Source organism: Dermacentor andersoni, chromosome 6 (assembly GCF_023375885.2).
Source record: "Dermacentor andersoni chromosome 6, qqDerAnde1_hic_scaffold, whole genome shotgun sequence".
NCBI classification, from domain to species: Eukaryota; Metazoa; Arthropoda; class Arachnida; order Ixodida; family Ixodidae; genus Dermacentor; species Dermacentor andersoni.
The window spans coordinates 100457155-100484480 of NC_092819.1; the positions used below are offsets into that span (position 1 = coordinate 100457155).

Below are 27326 nucleotides of genomic sequence, written 5' to 3' on the forward strand. Positions count from 1 at the left end.
ATCCACGTGATATCATAATACTGCGAAATAGTGCGGCAGTAACCAATCACAATGACCCGGTACTGGTATAGCTCCATCTTGCTGCATAAAAGATTCAGGTTTTACTCACCATTGCGTGTGCTGCATTCAAGTCAAAGCATAAGTGCAGGCAAAGTTTAATGCTAGGCTAAGAAGCCGATGGCGGCCGAATATTATCCCCCAGCTGAATAACGAGCGTGAAATGTGAAACCACATCGAAATAAAAGAAAGACAGGCAAGAAGTTAGCGAAGAGCACACAGAAGAAAATAAATTCAGTCAATACTTACACAAGGGTCAGTGCAGTTTTATCAGCCTTTATTTTAGCAAAAACAAATCTGATGAATAAAACAACTTTTTCAACAAAGCTGCTTATAAGTACGCCTTCAATATTTCAGAACTCCTTTCCTCTTGGCAGCAGACAAAACAGTATGCGCACACTTCTCATTCATATCGCAGCCGTGTTATGAGGCATCCGACACTACGACAGCACTATTTAGTAATATTGATGACGCACGAGAAGTCTCAAGCACTGCACCGCGCGTGTTCTTTGAAGTCCTACGACGTGTTACACAACATGGAAACGAGGTCGCTTTCCCTAGGACATCCGACGCTCCTCTTCGCGCTGTGTTTATTTCTTGAGCTTGGAGAACGTGAAGCGCAGTTAGTGACGCACAAGGGTAACAGCCACTTCAGCGTAAATGTCAGTTTCAGGGGCTTCGAACACATGTCTCCATCACATCTCTTCGAATGGAGAGGCGCCGACGAGTCGTATAGCGTTCTTGAGCCTTACGTCGCGAAACTGACCAGCTGACCGCTAAAAAAAAAAAGCAGAGTCTTTCCATTTGCAAGCCAAACAGCTGAAGACGCCTGTACAAAAATAAACGCTGTGTTATGGGCTCGTGATCGTACCGGCAACTGTGCATTCCTAAAGACAGCAGCTCTCTCTATCTCTCCATCTGTTTTCACTGAAAGTGCCTACTCGTTCGCGTTCCTACGGTGCCGGGAAGCATCAATGGGCAATGCGAAGCTCTATGGTTCATTTCTCTAGCCTAGTAGCACTGTCAGCAGCATTGTTCGGGGCCTGTGCTATATATGCCTTCAAGGCGGAGGAAAGATAGCAACTTGATCTTCGACGTTTAAGATAAAGAAAAGTGGATACACACAGTTATTTATGACTGGGAGGTATTTACAGCTTTCTTCAAAGCACCTTACTCGACATATAAGTTGTCTTGGAAAGAGAATAACAGCTACGAACGGCTTCTGTTTTAGCCAAACGAGAAGCTCAGATATTGTGAAACACCATGCTTTAACTTCCCCCTAAACACTTGTGTGTATATGGCCTTCTTTCTGAACACACGGAGTGCAAACCGTGCATCCGGTTTTAATTGTAATTGGAGCGCAATTTAAACATATGTTCATAATGTTCTACTCCGTTCGACTCTGTTTACAATGTCCTACTCTAATGTTTTTTTGTGTTCTTGTTGTTGTTTCTTCTTTAATGGAAAGCGTTATCTGAGGCTAACTGCGTTATATCACAAGCGAATAACAGCGTTCGGCTAAGCTATGGTGAAATGCCTCACCTACACAACGGGCATGTCAGCCATATCCGTGCGGGTAAAAACAATATTCTTAAGCATTGAGATTAGCGGCATCGGCTGTAAAAGCGTCCCTCAGTGCTTTGTTAAGTTATTCACCGAATGTAACGGTGAAAGGACGGCATTAAACGTCTCGCCTAATTTTTCTACGAGCAGCTACGACAATACCCTTACAATAGTTGAACGTTTGATACACAACTATTTTTTCTTGGTGCCATTCTTTTCGCCATTTTTCATTGCGCTACAATAATTTAGGCGCTCCTAGAACAGCAAAAATACTCTCCTGGATTGAGCAGTGACTTATATCATTAAGAGAATAATGTTCCAAAATAAATAACGTTCCATGTGCTTAATGTTTGTTTGTTTGTTTGTTTTAAAGCGTCTATTATGTCAATGTTCTATTGCTAATTGACAGGTCCAAGACCGCATAGAGATAGCCGACACAAAGAGTGACCAGAAATTTCTTAACAACTAATGCCTGTTTCATGCAGCTGTCTACCTCTCAGAAAGGGTTCGCGGCGTATCCACACTTGATCTCCCACACAGTATCTATGTAGTCTTAATAATTTTCTGCAGCAGTTCATGGCGTAGCTGGTCAGGGAACAACACGGGACTACGGCACGTAATTTATATAGGCGGATGGCCACATTTCCTTTCTCTACGTTCAGCTCTGTCTCGTGGAGATAAAAACCTGTTTACCACGTTCAAGCTAAAGATAAGGGACCGATTGCTGCACGTGCCTCAGTTCACGCTTTTTGTGGCAGTGGCTCTCATGAGCCTGGACTAGGTTGGAAGCTCTTGGTTTGTCGAGCAATAGATACCCCGTTTGCTCTAGATTTCGAACATTTGCGCTTGACTGAAATATATATATATATATATAACCAAAACAAGACTTGTGAGCACACATGGCAGCACATGAACTACGCACATTCCTATCCGACGTAAGTGCCACAATTAACCGATAGGAACCCCGCTGAGAAAGTGAGAAATAAATGTTGCGTGAAAGGCAGACAGCTTACAGGAAAAGAGGGAACTGCAAAACTTTTCATTGTGGCGACGTCGTCTTACCCATGTGGTTAACGCTACTGATTAATAGTATAAACTGAGCCACTATAATGCATGGAGGCTCTTCGAAGTGCCTTCTTCCTTGTTCCCCTTGTTTGATGCTATTTTTCCGGAAAAGAACCACCTGCAGAATAATTGTTTTCTTTTTTTTTTTTTTTTGCTATGTTGCATTTCGCAATCTTCAAAGGCTTGTGCTTCTTTCTTTTTCTGCTCACGGGTCACATGTCTTTCTCGAGGTTGTGCGTAATCAAAATAAAATCGAAAAGAAAGAAAGCAGTTTGAAGTGCCTTTGTTAAGGCTTTTGTGCAAACTAACAACTAGTTAGGCATGGCTGCAGTTACCGAGAGCAAGCTGTATCAATCTGCAGCGAGAATTGCTAGTTACGTGCACAGTGTGAAACATAGCCCCACAACAGATTAGTCGCCCTGTGACACAGTGTGACAGGTCATACTTTGCTCTTGCATCGAACCGCAAATATGTTGCCACAGTCATCAAGCCTAATTTTCCCAAAGCTTCTGTCAGCGCCCATTCACCTCTGTAGACGTGTGTGCGAATGTCTGCAGTAAAATCAACAGGGACAAATAAGGCTACGCAAGAAGCACGGGTAAGCGCTCTGGATATCTGCGCCCTTGAGGCGTTTTGCGGCGTGGTGCTGGAACAACCAAGGACGTAGGAAACTTTCAACGTTCTGTACATCCTGCATCTCCTGGAGAAGCCATTGCTGCAGATAGTCGCACTCTCAACAGCCAGTTTTCTGACCCTGTGCACATGCCTGGCATAGAGGTACAAATAACTGTTCTACAGGGACTTTGCATGCAGGTGTCTTGTGGGTTTGGAGACGAGTCGAGGTACTCAGTTGTCGGGCTGAATCGCTCATGGGTAGCGCGGACACGGAGAGATTGTGTCAGGGCCTTCTGGCCGCACTTGTCTCGAACCCCGAGGATGCACGCGGCCGAGTGTTTCGTCGTAACCAACGCACACAAGGTCTGCCAGGGGAGACCATGGCGCGAGCGTAGAGATGAGCAGCAAGCAGCGGCCGCTTCGTGGCCAGCGGGCAGGGTCTGGCCGCCGGCGATCCCGGCGGTCATAGGTTGATTATAAGCTTCTGCGAGCTGGAGAAGTGCCACTTGTGGTTGTGGCCGATGTCCACGAGCAGGTGCGTGTACAGGGGCAGCACCTGCTTGCTCACAAGCCGGTACTTGGTCGTGCTCAGGCCGTCCTTGTTCATGCGGTACCAGGCCATCCGCACCAGAGCCATCCTGCAGAACAGAGGAGTGACAAAATGAACTATCGGTACAGTAGTCGATAACAAAACTTCGGTTGTAGGGGGGAATATTGGCACAATAACAGGTTGTATTTCCGAGCAAATTGCTATTTCACGAAGGCAAGAAAGTTTTCAATGCCGGAAAAAGAAAATGGGGGCGGTAGCAAGAACACACCATCTATAAGTTTAGTTTACTCACGTTTATTGTATATATGGAAATGACTCATGAACACAACGGCTGCTCTAACTCTAAGCACCACCGGCAGTGTTCTGTCAAGGGGTCAACTGTTCTAGCAATGTTGTCTGAATGTCTGGTGACACAATTACGGCCCGATTTAAGTATGCTTTCGTTTTGTCTGTTTTCGCGCATCAACAGCCGAGCATGTAGCTGTAGCTCAGAATTGCGCTACAGTTTTATATCTACAGGCATATGTTTAGACTACGTTTAGACATTTATACTATGTTCTCGTAGCTGGTCATTAAGACACCTTCCTGTCTGTCCGATGTACCTTTTCCCGAAGCACAGCGGGAGCTCGTAAACAACAGTTTCTACGCTACCCACTGGCGTTTTACGATGATTCGTAGATCTTCCGACAGTTCGCTTACGGTACGGGTCTGTTAACCGGCATATTTTCGCAAGTTTTTCTGGTGCTCAAAAGAATTCCTCCTTTGACATAAAGGACTTGTACTACTCCTTGCCTCAAAAGAAACTAATAGCATGCGTGGAACAGTGCATCGACGAGTATGGCGTGGTTGCTTTTCAATATTCAGCCGGTTTATTCGTGCAAGGTTTTTCAGATATGCTTCTTTGCTATTTTCACTAGACCTATGTAGAATGGAACGAGGAAATATTCATTCAAAAGTAAGGTGTCTGCATCGGCTAATGTTTGGCGCCTTTACTAAGCGATATTTTTCTAGCCCACCATAACAAAGACCTGTCGCGAATATTGTAGGAGTACAGGGTGGTTAAAATTGTTAGGTGCATTGATGACTATCTAGTCCTTTTCGAACTAGACACACGTTCAACAGCAGATAATCTCTACAAAGTTTCGTTTCTGCAGGCCTTAGCCCACTCACTCTCACGGTTGAAGAACCAACTGATAACGCATTGCGTTTCTTGGCTATGCAGCTCAAGTTCACGGAACGATACATGCTGGGCATATAAATCCAGGGCTAATGAGCCAATGTTACCGCATCGGTCCACCCACTCGAAGCTCATCAAAAGGGGCATTACCAACTTGTGTTTTGGAAATGCAGATGAAGAAATATTGCCAACATAACATTTCTACGAGTCATATGGGTCAGGCGGGAAGGTTAGCAGCAGCAGGGATTCCGGAGTCAGTGCAGGTTTCGGTCGTAGAGGGGTTGCTAAAAAGATGCTGCTCAGACAGTAAGAATCGAGACACGGAAAATCAACGCACCGAAATCAGAATGAAGATAGTGGTAATGCCCTGTCTTCATAGAACGGCACATAATCTTTAATAAAACGGCTAGCCATGTGGACACAAAAGTGTCCTAAACTGAAAACATTTGTTGTGTGAACTACGTCTTAAATTATATGGCGGTCCTTCGCACCCTCCAAAAGTTATAAAAATCATAATAACGTAAACCTTGATTTTAAAGCAACTTGGGACAGCATCTGGCAAATAACCAACATAGCGTCAAGTGATTTCACATCTAAGTTGACAAATTGTCAGAAATTCCTGTTATTTTCATTTTGCAATACAGTCATCCAGCGGCAAAATTGAGGTTGCCGCTCGCCACTGGAGGAGCGTGGTTCCCACAGACATTGAAGATGACTGTTGGGAGATAAATGAAAAAAAAAAAAAAACAGAGCACTCGCATCTGCAGAGTCAGTGAAGCCCAAAAGGTGGGAAGTGCTGGAAAAAGTTAAACGCGCCGAACGGCGCCGTCAGCGAATCAGTTTCCCTTAGGCGATTTCTCGCGCCGGCTGTCACCGACAGCCCGCAACTTCGCCGCTGCTTTGTCGCCGCCATTGTCGATGAGTAACGAAGAAGAAGCTCCACCGTGCGATTGCCTCGTTGCATTTCCTTTTCAGAACTGCTCCGAACCTGCACTGACGCCACCGGCGCCTCGCCTTTCTTGTTGTTAGTTCTGTAGTGGTTCGGCGTACTTTTTTTTCTCTTCTTCTTCTTTGGGATTCGCGAAAGCGATCTCTCTGATCGATATCTAGATCCTAGCAGCGCCGAGACTTCAAAGGCATGGAACGACGTCAGGGCAGCTGTTGCGCTTGTGCCCTGAAAACGGCGTTGCTATCAACTACGAAACAGGCAAAACCAGAAACCGAAGTCCTTTGTTGCGTGATGGGAACGGGCCTGTCACCGTACAGGCGGCAATACCGTTTCTTCTTGCGTGGATTGCGTTTTTTTTTTATCTTCGTCACGCTTGGTGTGCAATCTCCGAGACCGTTTGCGACGAGCGTGTCATTTGCACACGAATGGCTCGGTTAGCGCGAAGGTTCCCCGCACTTACCTTATGTTGTTCGGCGATTCTGGACGTTGGTGGTGTTTGATCATTGTGTATCTTGCTACGGAAGCTGGAGGACGAATGATCTTGAGATTCTTGTGCTTGATTCTGCGAAGAAGAGGCGAGAAATGTTGCCGAAGCTAAATAAGAAATAGCGCAGTGTACAAAACACCTAAGTGGCTACCGTTCCAGCGTCAAGGCACTGAAAAGTATTTTGACGCTTAACTTCTCTTCTTATATAAACCTCAACTCAACAGGATGTACGTAAATAGATTCGTTAATATTAGAGTTTTTGTTTATGAATTCAATAATTTTTGTTCATTACAAAAACGGAAGATGCAAGCATTATATCATACAGGAGATGGTCCCAATATCAACGATATAGGTAATATACTGTTTCCCCAGTTTCCGAGTTGCTGCATGTCGTGAAAAAAAGCCATGATCATTGGACATGCGGTTTTACTGCATTTGTTCTTACAAGGCACGTTTTTCTATACCTTACCTTTCCGCTAGGTTCCTTGGTTCTTATTTCTAGTTTTTACTTGATTATATCTTTTCTTTTTATGGTATTATTGATCTTATGCTCTTGGTTTTACCGAAACCAACCATTACTATCATTTCCTTTGTTACAAGTGTCGTGAGAGGTTCTTATTTTTCATGGCTACGCTAGTTCCTTCAAGACATTCCTTTTCTTGCCACATCAAGGAAGAGAGAGAGGGACACGGGAGAAAAACGAAAGGCTGGGAGTGAGACAGAACAGAAAACTCTTGCTCGGGGCGACGAGGGAAGGTAAGCAGAAAAAAAGAAACAGACATGGAGCAAACGCGCAATATCACAGCATTCGGGAGAAGAATGCGTAGGCAGTTATGGCGGGTGAATTGCGACCGCGGTTTCTTATTACTACACCCATATCACCCTGCTAAGCGAGTTTGCTATAACGAAATTCTATTGATTACACAATGAGTAGGGATCAACTGTTGAACGCATTGCAACTCTGTATGAACTTCGTCCGGACCAAAATTTTCTAGCTATGCCTTCCATTCGATTGCATGTCACCCTTACCATTCCCCGTTCATGGCCGGCTGGTCTCACTGATAACGTGGAGCGAGATTTTTTTTCTGACCACTTACGAAGCGCAGAAACTTCGAAAAAAGGAATAGCATCATAAAAGGCATCGCTGCTTAATCGCGGCCCTAGTCGTCATATGTGCGCCACCAATGTGAAAAAGTCTGGACTATTCTCCACCAGTGGCCGTAACTGCTGCTGGGCTAGTTTCTGTGCATCGCAACATTCCCCGGTTCTGGAACACCCCCTGTTGGGTGCGCTGTCAACTTCAGTTCTTGACAAAGAGCGTACGGTATTTGAGCTATGTTGCGCTTTTGATAAAACTAAGTTACATACGGACTGCAAAGCTTCTGGTACTGTGGCGTGGACTCACCTGTACGCCATGTCATCGTCCTCTCCTCCCCAGCCCCAGTAGAGGTTGGAGAATCCATTGACTTTGAGGAAATGCTCTCGTTTTATGGCTAGCACGCCACCTACCAGCATCTGGTAGGGTAACCTGCAAACGAAGGAAAATAAAATAAAGCCTGTCATCAGCCAACCGACCAAGACATCACCGCTGTCTGTAATCTTTTCGCCGTGCCTCTGTTGAACAATTCTTTCATTAGAACAAATCACGCATGTGTGTTTGTTATACGCTAGCCGTGTTTTTCGTACATTTGGTGTAGTGCCGTAACTTCTCACTCATTTGTCAAGTCATTTGTCATGTCATTTCTGCCCACATACCTCGCCCTCACTCTCTCTCTCTCTCTATTTCATTATCTACGCAGCGAAAAACGGCTCTGTCTACTTACTTCCAAACGATGCTAGCTGACTGCGATCCGGAAGAGTTTCCTGCCTTCGGTTATCAGACACTTCAGCAGTTCTTCAATAATTTGCACGACTCCTACATCTTACCACAACACAAGAACTTCTACCCTCTCGTGTTCTCAAACATTAATACTTCTTTTTCCATTTTTTAACAAGTGTACGCATGAGGTAGGTGAGCTGTGCGAGTAATGATGGGTACATACGCAGCTTACATGTACGAAGTATCGCGTGGTTCATTTGTTGTGCGATATTCCACGCAACTACACCTACATTTCTGCCTTCAGGGTGGTAAGAAATTACTACAGTGAACTTAAACATGGTGTATAGTTACCACCCTCTTAAAAATTTCATGTGGATGTTGCGAATGCAGCGATACATAAACTGAGGTCCCCTTCTTTTCCCAGCAGTCACACTCGACGTAAACAGGAGTGTATGGCATTCATTCCATTCCATTCCATTCCTTTATTTCAGCATTCAACTTTAGATGTACAAATGCTAGGACAGGAGCAAAAAGCCGCTATTTTAAGCGGCTTGACAAAGGCCCCTGCCCCGTTCCAAATAACAATCGTAATCGTAACTCACGTGGGGCAGCCACAGGTTGTCTGGGTTTCAGTTTCAAACAAGGCACCTTTTTCATTGTTGTTTATTGTCGCGATAGAAGGACATCATCATCATCATCATCAGCCTAGTTACGCCCACTGCAGGGCAAAGGCCTCTCCCATACTTCTCCAACTACCCCGGTCATGTACTAATTGTGGCCATGTTGTCCCTGCAAACGTCTTAATGTCATCTGCCCACCTAACTTTCTGCCGCCCCCTGCTACGCTTCCCTTCTCTTGGAATCCAGTCCGTAGCTCTTAGTGACCATCGGTTATCTTCCCTCCTCATTACATGTCCAGCCCATGCCCATTTCTTTTTCTTGATTTCAACTAAGATGTCGTTTACCCGCGTTTGTTGCCTCACCCAATCTGCTCTTTTCTTATCCCTTAACGTTACACCCATCATTCTTCTTTCCATAGCGCGTTGCGTCGTTCTCAATTTCAGCAGAACCCTTTTCGTAAGCCTCCAGGTTTCTGCCCCATATGTGAGTACTGGTAACACACAGCTGTTGTACACTTTCCTTTTGAGGGATAGTGGCAACCTACTATTCATGATTTGAGAATGCCTGCCAAACGCACCCCAACCCATTCTTATTCTTCTGGTTATTTCAGTCTCATGGTCCGGATCCGTGGTCACTACCTGCCCTAAGTAGATGTATTCCCTAACCACTTCCAGTGCTTCGCTACCTATCGTAAACTGCTGTTCTCTTCCGAGACTGTTAAACAATACTTTAGTTTTCTGCAGATTAATTTTCAGACCCACCCTTCTGCTTTGCCTCTCCAGGTCAGTGAGCATGCATTGCAATTGGTCTCCTGAGTTACTAAGCAAGGCAATATCATCAGCGAATCGCAAGTTGCTAAGGTATTCTCCATCAACTTTTATCCCCAATTCTTCCCACTCCAGGCCTCTGAATACCTCCTGTAAACATGCTGTGAATAGCATTGGAGATATCGTATCTCCCTGTCTGACGCCTTTCTTTATAGGGATTTTGTTGCTTTCTTTGTGGAGGACTACGGTGGCTGTGCAGCCGCTATAGATATCTTCCAGTATTTTTACATATGGCTCATCTACACCCTGATTCCGTAATGCCTCCATGACTGCTGAGGTTTCGACTGAATCAAACGCTTTCTCGTAATCAATGAAAGCTATATATAAGGGTTGGTTATATTCTGCGCATTTCTCTATCACTTGATTGATAGTGTGAATATGGTCTATTGTTGAGTAGCCTTTACGGAATCCTGCCTGGTCCTTTGGTTGACAGAAGTCTAAGGTGTTCCTGATTCTATTTGCGATTACCTTAGTAAATACTTTGTAGGCAACGGACAGTAAGCTGATCGGTCTATAATTTTTCAAGTCTTTGGCGTCCCCTTTCTTATGGATTAGGATTGTGTTAGCGTTCTTCCAAGATTCCGGTACGCTCGAGGTTATGAGGCATTGCGTATACAGGGTGGCCAGTTTCTCTAGAACAATCTGACCACCATCCTTCAACAAATCTGCTGTTACCTGATCCTCCCCAGCTGCCTTCCCCCTTTGCATAGCTCCTAAGGCTTTCTTTACTTCTTCTGGCGTTACCTGTGGGATTTCGAATTCCTCTAGGCTATTCTCTCTTCCACTATCGTCGTGGGTGCCACTGGTACTGTATAAATCTCTATAGAACTCCTCAGCCACTTGAACTATCTCGTCCATATTAGTAACGATATTGCCGGCTTTGTCTCTTAACGCACACATCTGATTCTTGCCTATTCCTAGTTTCTTCTTCACTGTTTTTAGGCTTCCTCCGTTCCTGAGAGCCTGTTCAATTCTATCCATATTATAGTTCCTGATGTCCGCTGTCTTACGCTTGTTGATTAACTTAGAAAGTTCTGCCAGTTCTATTCTAGCTGTAGGATTAGAGGCTTTCATACATTGGCGTTTCTTGATCAGATCTTTCGTCTCCTGCGATAGCTTACTGGTTTCCTGTCTAACGGCGTTACCACCGACTTCTATTGCGCACTCCTTGATGATGCCCATGAGATTGTCGTTCATTGCTTCAACACTAAGGTCCTCTTCCTGAGTTAAAGCCGAATACCTGTTCTGTAGTTTGATCCGGAATTCCTCTAGTTTCCCTCTTACCGCTAACTCATTGATTGGCTTCTTGTGTACCAGTTTCTTTCGTTCCCTCCTCAAGTCTAGGCTAATTCGAGTTCTTACCATCCTGTGGTCACTGCAGCGTACCTTGCCGAGCACGTCTACATCTTGAATGATGCCAGGGTTCGCGCAGAGTATGAAGTCGATTTCATTTCTAGTCTCACCATTCGGGCTCCTCCACGTCCACTTTCGGCTAACCCGCTTGCGGAAAAAGGTATTCATTATACGCATATTATTCTGTTCTGCAAACTCTACTAATAATTCTCCTCTGCTATTCCTAGAGCCTATGCCATATTCCCCCACTGACTTGTCTCCAGCCTGCTTCTTGCCTACCCTGGCATTGAAGTCGCCCATCAGTATAGTGTATTTTGTTTTGACTTTACCCATCGCCGATTCTACGTCTTCATAAAAGCTTTCGACTTCCTGGTCATCATGACTAGATGTAGGAGCGTAGACCTGTACAACCTTCATTTTGTACCTCTTATTAAGTTTCACAACAAGACATGCCACCCTCTCGTTAATGCTATAGAATTCCTGTATGTTACCAGCTATTTCCTTATTAATCAGGAATCCGACTCCTAGTTCTCGTCTCTCCGCTAAGCCCCGGTAACACAGTACATGCCCGCTTTTTAGCACTGTATATGCTTCTTTTGTCCTCCTAACCTCACTGAGCCCTATTATATCCCATTTACTACCCTCTAATTCCTCCAATAACACTGCTAGACTCGCCTCACTAGATAGCGTTCTAACGTTAAACGTTGCCAGGTTCAGATTCCAATGGCGGCCTGTCCGGAGCCAGGTATTCTTAGCACCCTCTGCAGCGTCACAGATCTGACCGCCGCCGTGGTCAGTTGCTTCGCGGCTGCTGGGGACTGAGGGCCGGGGTTCGATTGTTGTATTCATATAGGAGGTTGTGGCCAAGTACTGCACCAGGGTGGCCAATCCTGCTCTGGTGAGAGAGTGCGTTACCGGTTCTGGTCACCGGGATCAGGCCGCACTCCAGGCCTGTTTGTGCAATTTTCTCAACACACGGTTTTTTTTTTTTTTGTATTCTAAGTACACGGGTGTTTTCGCATTTCGCCCCCATCGAAATGCGGCCGCCGTGTTCGGGGTCCGATCCCGCGACCTCGTGCTCAGCAGTCTAACACCATAACCACTGAGCAACCACGGCGGGTCCCGCAGGAGTTGTACGCCTCATTTAACCTACAGTGGTGCCCTACTTGGTCAGTCAAGGTGGACCAATCTGAGCTCGGTTATACCGCATGGATGGCACTCGGCTAGAGAACCTGGTATTTATGACCTGCACATGTGAGTGTGAGACCATACATATTTGAAGATATATATATTTAGGAGGGTTCCCGTACAGTGATAAAATAAAGGAAAAGACATTAAAAGAAAGAAAAAAAAGAAAGAAAGCGGGGCGGAAAAAAAAAAGGAACATAACAGGTGATTTGAACTCGTGACCCTTCGATGTTGCCCGGAAAGATAGCTCAGTCGGTTGGTTCGTCAGGCCCCAGGCTACTTTCAAGCGCCACAGCTCCTCCTCCGAGCCTCACACTTACGTGGAAAGAGACTCATGTTGTCCGCGATAGTCGGTTTTTTAGTCGGATAGTTGGAAGGCATACTTTCTAGGAAAAATGGCCGCTCAAGGAGAAGAGCGAACTCGAGCGGCTTTAGAGGCTAGGAAAACTGCCTTAAAATATTTAGACTTGAGGGAAAGCTTCGTTAACAAACTATAACACGGCAATCAGCACTCGAATACGACGAGAGAAATTACTGAGACGTGGAAAATTCCCATGAAAAAAAATCTGGTTTGCTAGACAAATGCTTGTATGTATTGAACCTCTTAAAAGATGAGGGGTGAAATATGCGCTCACCGAGAGGGCATCTTCAGCACGAGACATCCACAAGGCACCTTACAGAGATGTGGAGAGCTTCGCGGCCGGAACGAAGCCTCCCTTCTCCGCCGGCCAAGAGGGGGAAACGCGCTTTCCGATCGCTCAAGGTTGCGCGGACAAAGCATAGCTCTAGCGTCTAGGAAAAGCTTAACCAGGTGCGATGGCGGCACGCATAGCGTGGGAAGCTAGCCGCCAGAATAACTATACCAAGGACTGCTGCTGATGAGGGCGAAATACCTTCGTGTAATTATAACCCTAATAGGACTACTTTCGAAAAAAAAAAGGAAACGGCCCAGAGGGCTATACTACGAGAGCTATGACTGATAGTTTTCTATATATATATATATATATATATATATATATATATATATTCATCTCATCTCATATCGGCGCACAAATACGTCGCCGGCTGCGACTTAACTCTTGAACAGGGGGTGGTGCAGTTACATATATAGTTTTGTGTACTATTGTACGTAGGGTAACGAAACCTAGTGGTAATTCCGGAAACTGAACGAATTAAAAAGAGCAGACACCGACGTTCCGAGTGTACCGCATGTACTGAGGCTCGTAACTCGCTTTATTAAGGAAGCAAGCAACTCACCCGTCTAAAAGCACTATTTCCTGATTGTATTAATTCTACATTCTGTCCCCTGAATGTGACCTCAGCCGGTGTGTTTAACTAAATGAGTCCTCTCTACAGAAACGCCTGCGGCAAGTCAGAGGTAAGCACCGAGCCAACTTCCACGCGTCGCTCAAAGTGCTTGATTGCGACGATTTACACTATGGAAACAAGAAATTCAAGCGAAAAGCAACGGTCTCGGAATCGTTAAGCGCGTCGTAAAGATACCACCAACAAGTGGGCACAGATAGGTCAGAGAGAGCTGATGAAAAGGCAGCACAGCTGTGTCTTTTTTTTTTTTTTTTGCATTACATCACCTCATTTCGCGCTGCCTGAAGTCGAAGAACTAGACGGCTAGACCGCCTTGTATTGCCGAGTGCCTTTCTTAAAATCCGCAACAAGTACTATTTAAGGCAGGCTGCAAACTCTTTCCTACTGCATTGTGCCCCCCATGAGCCAAGATTACACAGTGCTACGACGATTCCCCAAAGTACATAATCCAAGGTTTCTGACGACAATGTCCAGCAGTAACAAGCAGAAGTGGGTTCCGCCTCAGGGGAGCATTTTCAGACACGCACAGGAAGCTAGTCGATGACGTTCACCGTGAACGCTATTGATTCGCCTATCCTAGCGTACTTCAGGTTGTACCGGTAAAAGCAGCCCCTCGCCATAACTTTGTGATCAAGAAATTCACCGACGAGGAGCATCACCACTGCAGCCAACCAGAAAATGCTTTTTAGACTCGCCCGCGAGCGTATTCGAATGGAGCTAATCTTTCTGAGCCCTGTACTACATTCTGAGGGGTACGACCCAACATTTTATGGCAGCACAGTCCCAACGGCGCTGTCATGAAACGCAAAGGTCCTTGTAAGTTTCCTTTATAAGGCCTCCGCATGCGGGCGCAGACGAGGTAGCCTTCGACACATTCGTTCACGCATGCTGTTGTTCTTGGAAGTGTACCACATAGTTGAGAAGGAAATGTCTCCTATATTACGTCCGCCTGCGTTTTTTCTGTAAAGTTACAGTGCGCAATGCATGCAGAGCTGTGTTTTTGTTATGGAAGCAGTAATACGGGTCCGCAATGCCAGTCTCCACTCGTAAGCGGCTTAAAAAGTTTGTCAGCATCAAGCAAGTGAAAACGTAAATATTTATCTAACTACTAATATTTAAGGAAATGTTTATGTTAATTTGTTTCTTATGGATAAAAAAACTTTTTCTTGCCTTCTATTGATTCTCTGAGTATGGTATCTTGATTTGTTTTAAATCGCACTTATTGGTATACGTATACACGCTCAAGTATCAGTGACCCAATTGAATCTTCAGCAACTGCTCCTAATGACAACGCATACGGAAAACTGGCTTCCGTGTTCAAGGAATAAGATTTGTTGATCACTATCTCCACAATTCACAGATATTATGAAATAATTTGTTGCGAGCAGCAAACATATTCTTGTGAAGTGTAAAAGCATCTGCACGGACATTTTATCTTGAGCAGCGCTGTATTCTGGAGAGCAACGAAGTTGCGGCATAAAGTCTGTTAAGTGCTGCGTGCTGCGCAAGTTAATCAAATTACAGTATTACTGAAATAAACAGAAGAAAGAAAGATTTAAAGCTTTCAAGACGGTAAATTGCCAAGGAGGTCTGGCAGTAGTTTCACCTACATCAAGGCCACAATTGGCCTTTCTTCAAGTTATGTTTTTGTTTTTTCTCACCAACAACAGTCTCCAGAAGCTTCCCGCGTCGACCTACGCTTCCAGTGAAAAGCAATCTGCCAGAACTTGAGTCCTCATTTATTTTATTTTATTAGAGTAGCGTGCGTTTCAATATTTATTGAATAAGAAAGCCAGAAGCAAAAGTTCAGGTGCGTCTTATTGTTTTCACAGTAAATGGTTTTCGCAGCTAACGAGTATAAATGGCGAGCACTACGCGCTTCACGTTTTTGCTTCCGATAGATTTTATCGCTTCGGTCAAAATGAGTAGTCTACCTATTCCATTCACCTAAACGCTGCTGCTCCGCAAGAAGATAATATAGAACAGCGGGAAAATGGCCGGGACTTCAAAATGTTGTGAAGCCGGTACTGCGGCATTCAAAATTTCTTCGGGCTAAGAATGGGAAAGACCAATTTCCTTTATCTATCGGTCATATATCATCATTTTCGCCGCATGAAAGCGTCCTTGCTAAGGGTTTTCACTAATTCTGGATGGATAGGTCGTGTTATGGAGCTTCCTCAAGTAATGCACTGCTCCTTGTCCAGTTTCGCTATCTAGTGGCGTACGAGCGGCGTTTCGTTTCTGAAATTTTCGGATAAGCATCTACGCTTTCCAGTGTGGAAGGCAAAATGAAAGCGAAATTAGTAGCGTCGACCGCACAATTCAAGCAGCTGCAGATGCTCGCAGACTGGTATATCTGTGCTTTCAGATCAGTGACACCGTTGTAGCACGTTAAAAACGAGTAAACACGTAAACAAGGCTAGTACAGGGGCCTGTCTCGGCAACATCTGTGCTTTCTCAACATCATTTCAAAGCTCTGCTGTTTTGTGCCTAAACGCCCGACACCGGCACGAACCGGTTCACCGCGCCTGCCAAGCTTTTATGCACGTTCACCCGCAAATTTAGAGCACGCACTGCGCGTGGTACTCACGTGTAGTTGAACTTGTCAATGGCGACGGACATATGCCTGGGACTGGGCGGGCAGGAGTACATGTTACGGTCGTCCTCGGGGATGAGATCCACGTCGTGGAACACAAAGCAGTTGTAGTCGGCGTCGCGGAACGCTTCCCTCACACCGGCGTTCATCAGCACGCCCTTGTTGAAGGTGTCATTGCCGTACTGCATATGGGCGCGAAGGAAGGTGCATATATAATCAGCAATTTACCGCACTGGCCGCTAGGGAGCCTTGATAGGCATGCATATCTGCCGCTCGGGGGCGTGCGGATATGAAAACGCCCCACACGTCACAGGCTTTCACCACCGCGAAGGTTTACGTAACCCCTTACCGCACGGTGCATCATGTATGATACACATACAGGAACTTTTTCTAAAATAATAGAAGCGAAGAAAACGTTTTACATATTTGCTCGAAATTTCTTTCCTCTCTAGCAATGACATATAGAGTAGTATCACTTGAAGTATATTTTGAGTTAATGTACGGAAGGAGCTCGTCATACAGCGTGCAAACAGTTCGTAAATCAACAGGCTATATCCACAGCCTGTGCACCTGAAATGAGTTCACTAAGAAATACTAAAGCAGTGTTTTAGTTTTTATTAGGCCACTGTGATGTTTTGGTCGAAAAAGACATTCGCTTGGTCTATGAGGAAAGCATTAATTGCTGTGTTATATGTTATGCGCCATGTAGTTCTGGGTTGTGTTGTGGAGGAGAGCAGAAACTTGTTTCCAGACCAAAAAAACATACAAATTTAATGGCAAAGTATAATGTTTGTACAGGCCAAATGGGCTCAGAGTCTCAAGAAACACTATACAGCTTCGAAACATAGGTCTTACGTGTTTTCCTTATAACTTGAAGGTTTAAAGTTTCTTCTCTGATTTTGTCGAGGCAACGTCTTATTTGACAAGTTATAGCATATTTACATCAATACCTTTATAGTCTCACTTGCACGTGCCATAATCATATATGTTCTCACTTTTTTTCTTTTCGCGGCCTTCCTGCTCTTGACGTCTTTCTGTACCCCATCTCTCTCCACGTGCAAAGTCATGTAGGTGGCTATATGCACTGAGACAGAATTCTCCGCGTTTAATTTCTTAGTTCTCATTTTTTCCCTCTATTTCTATCTCTCTATCTAGGCAAATATTGTATTGTGGACTATAACCTCGCAAGCTAATGTAAATCAGCGCATGCCCAAGATTCACGCTGAAAATTGGGTTTAGAAGTCACCTGTACGCATTCTCACGCTTTCTACGCACGGTCATGCAAGCATCAATTAACAATGGTGCTACATTCGTGGGACCAGCTTGCAATGGGAACTGCAAGTCGGCGTCTCCGTTCGCACTCGTCGCAAATAAGTTGCGGAGAAACCCAAACTAGTCGCTTGTTTAAGATTAAAGGAAGAATCGTGGCGTGACTTTTCGTTACCTTCCTTTCTACCTATTAATTCTCTTCCGCTTACTACGGGACACTCCAGAAGAACTTCAGTTTGGCCTAGTTGGTGTTTACTGCATATCATATTGACCGCAACTAAAGACGGGGACAGCGGTGTTTATGTGTTCTCTTCCGCTGTCCCCGTCTTTAGTTGCGGTCAGTATGATATGCAATATAAGGGACACTCGCCCGCTCTATAACGAAGCACAACTCAAGGGGCGCAAATGATTGATGTTGTTTATGCATCCTCCAAACAAGTTAGCCCACCAAAATTAGAGCAGGGTTAAATGATTGCGAGCTTCACACGAGAAAGAGGTTTTGTGGGAACACCTGCCTCTTTCTTTACGTGCAATCGTTGAGCGCGCAACAAACTCGCTCCAATGTTTGTGCACTCTTCTCGTGGCGTAATTAACTTTTGAGCGTATGGCACAGATGCTATTTTGCCTGCGTTTTTGTATTTGTAGCGCCCACCGACGTTACAATGCTGGCACACTATGGTCGGCGGTCATAGCCGGCGGCTTTCTTGCCGGCTTAAATAGTAAAGAGAAAAATAAATATGCACAGCGCGCGCTCGGTGCGCAAGCTCGGCACGCTCAGCGTTGTTCTGAAAGCCTGCTACGCTGGTCGCCGCATCCGCGGCTCCTTTCGCCGCCTTCACCCTTCTGCCGGGAAATAACTTTAGGAACGACGGCACGGTTCTTGAGCCGCCTTCGCGTCCTTTTACATATTCTTCCACCGGTGTGCTTCCCAAAGTACGACTGCTGCTACCTGCCCAGCGAGCAGAGATAATAGTGCACGCTGGGACTCTTTTTACTCTGTCGTGCTTGCAAATGCATAGGAGACGAAACGCAAGACAAGCCGGACTTTTTTTTTTTTTTTTTTTGTCGGTGGTGCGCGCAAGATGGCGGCTAAGTGATCTTGGCAACTGTTCTCTTCCCGTAATGCGTCAAAACCTTACATTTTTTGTTTGGTTAGGCTGCACTGTACATGGTCTTTCTCTTTCTTCCTTTCGTTATATTCTTTTTCTTTTTCTCTTTGCTTTTCTTTTGTATAATCCTTTTTTTGTTATTGTTGTTGTTGATGCGCACACTTCGAAGGCTCTCATCATGGCTGTGTCACTACACGGATGATACTACCCATAGCTATGGCCGTAGCCATAGCTATGGTCACGGACCCCCGTAGAAAACACATCACGTTAATCACTGACTTGCACGAAGCATGTCATAACTACATAGCTGTTAAAATTTCCCGAACGGTGATCTCTATCTTAAGTACCTCTACTCTTCCCGAAACGACCACAGTAGTGTGGACACCCGGTCCCGGTTCTCTCACTGGGAACCTGTGGGCCCACGCCTCGGCTCGAGTGCACGCTCACTGATCCTCACAGCGAGACAACCCTGCCAACGAGACATCGGAACCAATTCCAAAACAATTTCACGCCATTAGTCAACACGCACGACTCCCTCACACGAGCCGGAACAGTTTTGTGGAGGCAGCTACAGAAAAAAAAAACTTTCCACACCGCACGCCATATCACGCCGTGTACTCCACACAACACCCGCAACAATGCCCAGATCGAAATGCCCCTGCCACGCTTTATCACGCCACTTGGGCGTGCCAGCTCGCGAGCGCCAACCTTATAATCCCATACCCAACCACACAACAGTGAGAAGTTTCGCCGTCTAGCGTTAACTCTCGGGCCCAGCTCGATCGGGTTCGGAAAGCGCACCGGGCGGCCGCGGCTCATGGGGTCCTGGAGTGGACTCCACCCACGCCGACGGCCCTTCAATGGGCTCTACAGTTCCCCTTTATTTTAATAAATAATTTATTTCTCTCTCAGTTCTCTCACCAAGGCGGTAACCGCTTCTCGTACATTGGCTGGGGACAAGCAATCTTAGGACAGACAATCTTAGAGTGCCTACTGATTCAATCCACCAGAAGACGATTAAGGCACTGCTCAGGCTTCTGCGATCAAGCGGCCTGCTTGAACGACTTTAACACTCCTGCGTTCCTATGTGTGTGTGTGTTCTTTTCCTTTTTTTCCTCTCTCCCACTCTTTCCATGTGTGTGCACTTATCTTTCTTTTTTTTCTGTCTCCCTTTACCCCTTCCCCCGGGCAGGGTAGCAAACTGTATATCTTCCGGTTGACCTCCCCAGCTTTATCTCTCTCTCTCTCTCTCTCTCTCTCTCTCTCTGTTGGCTCGGCACGTCACTCCCGCTAGACCTATCGTATTCGCGCTGATTGCATTGGTTCCATTACAGACGCATCCATAAGCAGCAAAAAGAGAGCTAGGAGGTTGTTTTTTCGCGACAAACCATGGAAAAAGGTCAGCAATGCGTCTGCCTGCAATTTTTCGTTTTTCAGATATCTTACGCGTTCTTCTGGGTTTATTGTCCTCTTGTTCAATCAAAACAAGTCTGTTTGTGCCATCATTCCTATAGGAACAAACCTGTCGGAACTCACTGTGGTACGTAATGGCCTTGGCGTTGCGCTGCTAAGACCGAGAACGCGGGATCGAATCTTCGCCGCCACGTCCACATTTCGATGAGGGTGAAATGCAAAAACGCCCATGTGCCGTGGGGTGGATGCGCGTTAAAGAACCCCAGGTGGTCGAAATTAATCCAAGGTTTGTCCCTGCGGCGCGCCTCATAACATTTTCATGCTTCCGGTCCGTACAGCCCTAGAATTGAATTCAAACCTGTCTGAAGCCCGCTGGTGTCGTAATCTTTCGCGATATATTTTTCGCGCTGCTAATTGTAGATTTACTCCAAGTGCTATAGTTAATTTTACTGCACGTCGAATGCTGGGGTCAACTCTTCAAAAGTTGTCGCCAAAGGCAATTACTGGCGGCACTTACGGGTCTGTACACTCACCTGTTCGACAACGTATATTCTGTAGGACAGCAGCTGCCGCCTGAGAATCGGGTGCAGGTGCCTCAGGAGCAGGAGCAGGTGCAGGCGCCTATCCCGGTAGGGTACCACCAGGGCAACCCGGTGACGCGCGGCGCACTCTACCGGGCTCCACAGTCCACCAATAGGCGACGACGAGGGTACGCTGCTTCCGGCGCCAGCCTTGGCATTCTGCGATGCCTTGGCCGGCCGCTGCGTTTGTCGCCGCCTCGGTCGCAGATCGAGGTCAACTTGCACGCGACCCACTGCGAGGAAAAGAAGATGCAGAAGCTTTAGCTACTACAGTGCTTGAGGCAATTTTTTTTTCATAGGTAGTAGTCACAATCGTCGGTCTATTTTATGTGCCACGCCGCAGTACGAAGACCTTTCGCAACAATCTGCGAAAATCTGAATGCACGTCCTATGCCTGCAAATTTACTGATTTCGTCAGACCAGTACATCCGGATTGCGCTTTACTTTCCTTGGCGTCCGCATTCGGTAGCTCAAATAGACCAACGGTTACCTGTCCTGCGCATTGCACGCATGCGCAGTCTCAAGAAGTAGCTTCCTTAGTAAGTTATAGCGGTGTCGTATTAAAAAATGGATCCATGGATTCTATTTCTAGGCAGTATTGACAGAGGGGCAATATCGCCAGACCAGCCCTGCGCAAATATATGCTTAAGGGGGGCACACGGTAGCGCAATCTGATGATCGTTACTTCCGATTGCCTTGATGAACACGGATTTTCCACAGAAACTTTAGGCGCTGAAATTCTGTCAACGATGTTATTGTTTTCAATGATCTCTGCACGAATTGAAAATTTTCGATATCTAATCGCTGTTATGTGTGTCACTACTGGAAGAACACATATTATCGGTCAACTCAGGGATGCTCGCGCTAATGAATCAGCCATTTCCTTCAAATGTAATTAGCAGTGACCTGGTAGCCACAATGTTTTTGCAAGATTCAGCTGAGGAGGAACTAATGTTAGGAACTCCTTTAGGGCTGGTAAATTGGATGAAGCTGTAATGGAAGTACAGACGGAATGGGAATCTGTTATAATACCTGAACTTATTGCATTCCAAGGGAGGTTCAGCAGTGCTAAAACTATTGCCAAGCGCTCATCTTCAACGACAGGAGTGAAATTTTGAAGTCTTAAAGACAATTATCAGCCAAGCGAAAGCGAAAAAGTACCTACATCCACCTTATTGTGGTTTACAAAAGCGCCTGTGGCTATTATGTTGTGTGTTTGTACGTGTGCAATGTAATCTTCCAACCGGTTATTTAAACCCTGACTGGTTGAAACGTAGTTCTTTTTTTTTTTGGGGGGGGGGGGGGATGTTTCTAAATTCAATCTTATTATTCTGGCTTGAGTCATATCATGGAAATAAGTCTCCAATGTTCACATATAGACTATTTGATTGCCCTTGTACAAAGACAATTTGTGGAGCGTGAAAAAGTGCCCAATGAGCAAAAAATAAGTAGTTTGGATCATTGATAAAGACTTGTTGAGATCATCTAAGCGGAAAGCTGTAAAATTTTAGAAATGTTTATATCGTTAAGATACGTAGTCTGAGGGGTAATGTTGGCAGGCGCGCTTCCTGATAAAGAACATTATTTGCTGCAAACCTACGGAGTCCCCGACAAAGGCGCAGGGTGTCACGCTCCAAAAGAACTAGAGGCTTAGTTTTATAAACTGGGCCTCCTGAGAACACTACACACCCGAATTCCAATATTGGACGTGTGTAAATTTTGTAAATCATTTGCAGGGAGTCCCTACGTAGCCCATATTATCGGTTGCCTAGTCTTCGCAGTAAACCTAAAGCACGTTGTGCCTTAGATGACACATTTTCTGTGTGTGGACTCCAGTTGAGCTTTCCATAATTATTGATTCCCAAATACTTAAGAGTCTCTACCTGGGAAATGGGCTCTTGTATATAATATATAGAAATTGAAATCAGATCCGAGAGTGCGAACACCCAGATGACACTTTTAGTTACATTCAATGGCATGCATGATGTCCGAAGCCATGCTTCAAGCCTATTCATCTATATTTGTAATTTACGGTATGGAGAGTAAATGTCACTGTGGTCCGCGACGGCAAGTCTAAGTGAATTTAGATGAGGAGCAGCTATCCTTAGCGCCGTAAAATTATCTTGATGGCGTATTGTATGCAACGAAATGCACAGACAACCAAATGTACCTAAAACCTAGAGAATTCTAAGGCACATCTTAGATGAAAGCACCACGAAGACAACACAGCAACAAAACTTACAGAAGATGCTACGCAACTGAACAGGGACAGATACTGGATTACCTTAAAAAATATATAGGAGATCATGCATCTTCGACAGAACCACAAGACAAAGGACTGTATAACGGTGACATGGATACTCGGATAACTATGGCAGAACTACAAGAGCTGGTACAACGACTTAACACCAATTCTGCCCCTGGAGAAGATCGCATCACAAATCAAATCCTTAGAAATGCAGACGAGGAAACGCTTAAAACCCTGCTGAAATACATGAACGAACTATGGGAATCTGGACAACTACCACATACCTTGAAGCATGCAAAAGTTATATTTATTCCAAAGCACTGAACTTGAAGAACCTTCGCCCAATTTCCTTGACATCATGTCTCAGAAAAACAATGGAACACATCATACTAAGGAGACTTACTGCACCCATTAAAAAGAATGAGCAACTACGACATACTATGATAGGATTTAGGGCAAAACTCTCAGCGTATGACATCATGCTGCAACTCTGCCATCAAGTCATAGATCCGCATTAAGCTCCTAAGCTGGATACACGAACCATGCTCGGACTGTATCGCAAGAAAACATTTGACAACGTAAGCCATAAGGCAGTACTAGAAGAACTTTCTAACTTGAACGTAGGGCGTAAGACACCGATTTATCGCGAATTTCTTTACTGGTAGAACTGCTGCCCTGAACATCGGAGGACTCAAGTGGGAACACTGTGAACATGGGTGACAAAGGCACGCCTCAACGATCGGTGCTATCATCCATGCTATTCAACATCGTACTCATTGGGCTCCCGAGAAAGCTCGAGAACATCCCGCGCCCGCACCACAGTTTATATGCGAATGATATAACGCTATGGGTGAGGGGTGGCAGTGATGGCGAAATCCAGGAGACCCTGCAGGAAGCAGTAAATACAGTCACAGCATACGCAGAATCGAGAAGGACTCTCATGTTCCCCGGAGAAATCTGAGCTCCTATACTGATCAAACCAAAATACCAAAGAAAATCGCAACCCTCTATTCAACAAAGAATTGCCTTGGAAATCAAAGGTATACCCGTATCCCAGGTCTCATGCCTAAATGTACTGAGATTGTACCCAGAAAGTGACCATAAAAAAACAACAACACAACAATCCAACGCTTAAAGACATACACGGCACAGATGGGCTGGCTTATTTCGAGAATTGCTACCAGACACGCCGGCATGAAAGAGAACAATATCATTCGAGTGGTAGAAGCCTTTATCATCTCCCGTATAGCGTATAGTGCGCCATTCTTAAATTTCACGCATACTGAGAAACACATGATTGACATGATGATAAGGAAAGCATTAAAACGAGCATCGCACTTTCCTCCAAGCATAGAAAACGAAAAGCTATTAGCCCTAGAATTACACAATAGACTGGACGAAATTATAGAAGCACAGAGAACATCACAATATATGAACGCCTAACACACACGAAGACAGCACGGATACAACTAAACAAGCTGGCAATACAATACCAGACGCGAACTGAGGAAAAGAGGGATATTCCACCGGACATCAGTAACACCTTCATAATCCCTCCACCCCACCCAACGAACATGCACCCAAACCATAACGCAGAGTGACGGAAAGCAAGAGCTCAAAGACTCAACGAAGGGCTCAAAGATGCTTAACATGTGGCTTATGTTGATGCAGCAAAGCATCCGTCACAAGCAGCCATGGCTCTGGCAATTGTTATGGGCACAAAAATGGACATCGCAACAACTAGCTCCATAAGTGCTAAACAGACAGAAGAAGGGGAAGAGGCTGCATTGCTTTAGCATACGCATCAAGCACTGCATCATGCTTGGTCACCGACTTCAAAGCAGCCGTAATTAATTACACCATGGGATATATGTCACCTCGAGCGTACGGAATTCTCGTTGGAACACATCTTACCTGCAGAACTATCCGATTCATCTGGATGCCAGGCCACGCAGGGGTAATTGGGAACAACGCTGCGCTCGACGCTGCCCGAGCAAGTATCAACCGGAAAAGTCACTTGCGTCGCCAATCTCTCTCTGGACAACAAATCTCCGAAGAGACCCAAACAGAACTACGCCCCGCAGAACCAGAACAAGTTCTAAGAAATAACAGCTTCCCAATACGAACAAATGGCTACTTATGCACAAATCCTCGATGACTACCGCAATGCTCGCTATAAATACCCTCTTCCTGACAAATCATTAAACAAATGCCAAGCAACTATATAGAGACTGCTACTGACAAGCACCTTCCCTATGCCACTACTCATGCACCGAATACACCTAGAAGCATACTGATCACACTGTAATAAATGCAATACACCACGTGCAGACCTGTATCACATTATACAGGCATGCCAATCAGCTCCAAACAATATCAGACAAAGTATAAACCACAATGCTCAAATAAATAAAACCTGAGCAGTGGGAGACTATATTGCTCAGCGAATGCCCACAAGACCAGCTCTGAGCTGTCCGGCTAGCGGAGGACGGCTAGCGGAGATATATATATATATATATATATATATATATATATATATATATATATATATATATATATATATATATATATATATATATATATATATATATATATGTATATATATATATATATGTATATATATATATATATATATATATATATATATATATATATATATATATATATATATATATATATATATATATATATATATTAATCTCAAGAATTCTGCCCACCACGCAATAATACATTTTGGGACATTATGACTCTGTAGGTTATTAAGTAAAACAGAATGTTCAACGCTGCACTAAAACAGCATATTGTCTTCTTTTCTAGCAAGTTGTATGCGGATATATACATCAGCATGGGCTCACCATAATTAACTCTGAAGCCTATTCGATTTCGATTTAAAATTAAGTTAACCGTCATGCTGACAGTAATTCTGCAATGCAGAAATAGTGCACGCCGCCGCAGAGTGCCGATGTCAACACAGGCATTCTCGAAAACGGCAGTCAGACGGCGATGAATGTGGTAGGCGCACAACCTTCCACAGCCAGAAATTCAATTACAGCCCGCCGTTTCGACCGCACATCACCTCGGGATGCTATGGTTTGCTCGATTACTCCGAAAAGAGAAGAGATAGGAAGATGAGGCAAGTGACATTCTATAGCTTAAACATCAGTGCATTAATGATAAAACGTTCAAAATTTTAGAAGTGCTATTGGCAAAGTAGTGGGTTTGGAAGCATTACTTTCTGAATCGCCCTCGTATGATCGCGGGCTAAGAAATACAAAAAAGCTCTAAAAAAACGTTGGTCGATAAAATTTTGCTCGTTGCTTGACACTCCGTTCCGTACGCGTAGGCAGAAAAGTATCCTCACGGCGGGTATTACACTTGGATGTTTGTTATTCACACGATCTTGAGCATATCGAGAGAGCCGAGAGAATGCTATGAAATCAGCTCGAACCGTGTTCTGTTATGTAGAACGCTTAGCGAAATGAACGCACGGAAATGTTATTATTGTTATTATTATTATTATTATTATTATTATTATTATTATTATTATTATTATTATTATTATTATTATTATTATTATTATTATTATTATTATTATTTAATGGAAACATACACACACAAAAGAATCAGGAGGAGTTGGGGGGGGGGGGGGGGAGGAGGCAAGCTGACAACTCCCACCGAGAGGGGCACAACGCCTGCTTACTCTTTCGGGAGGAGGGAATGAAAAGAGCAGAAGAAGATACGAAACAGAGAGATAGGAAAGAAAATACGAAATAAAAAAATGACAGAGACAGGGACAAAACAAAGTAGGAACACGGAAAAAACGTCTATAAACAGGAGGCCAAATCAGTTTTCTGCATGAAACTTATCAAGGCTCTATGGGCCTGGTCGCGTTGAGCAACACTCCCTCTCGGAAAGAGGCCATCACCAAGGGTCATACACTTGGGTCGAATCAGTCCATATTCCTTAATTACCATTGCACGTTGTGTGACCAATGCGGGACAGTCCAATATAAGGTGTTCAAGTGTCTCGCAGGAGCCACAGTACGTGCACGACGGACTGTCCACACGCCCAAACGTTCGCGCACCAACACAGAGCCAAGTCTTAATTTCACTAACGGAAATACGGAAAAACAAAAAGAACAAGGCAGACACGCCTGAAACAGGAAACAGTCCCAATATACGCTTTCGAACTCCCTAGGGCCAAAATTAAATTGTATGAGCGAGTGACATTCGTCAAGCGACGAGAAGTCGGGCGCAAGATGTGAGCGCTGCGTTCGAATTCCCTCGTCCACCGTTGTAATTGGATTTCTGGCTCCTTCGCCAACTTCGCGGCTTTAATCTCGGGCAGTGATTGCGCCACGCACCAGAGCGTAGTGCGCAGCTCTGATCAAATTGAACGAGCGCACATTCCTCTGCGTCGGGAGAGAGTCAGCACGCGAAATGTTTCAAGACCTCGTTGCCGAGCGCCGAGCTGGAACTCCGGGCCGCTTCGAAATACGTTCCAACTTTGTGATG

General features: G+C 45.0%; 1 protein-coding gene across 1 annotated transcript in view; it reads right to left on the reverse strand.

Annotated features, from left to right (window-relative positions):
- Positions 1-313: 313 nt before the first annotated feature.
- The window catches only part of LOC126522636 (uncharacterized), a 152719-nt gene continuing 125706 nt past the window's right edge, over positions 314-27326 (reverse strand). Inside the window, exons 2-6 of the mRNA XM_050171397.3 lie at positions 20517-20797; positions 16187-16374; positions 7869-7991; positions 6437-6538; positions 314-3938 (exon numbers count right to left, since the gene is read on the reverse strand). Coding sequence (XP_050027354.2) covers positions 3764-3938; positions 6437-6538; positions 7869-7991; positions 16187-16374; positions 20517-20797 — 869 coding nt within the window. The 3' untranslated portion in view covers positions 314-3763. The remainder of the gene's footprint in view (positions 3939-6436; positions 6539-7868; positions 7992-16186; positions 16375-20516; positions 20798-27326) is intronic.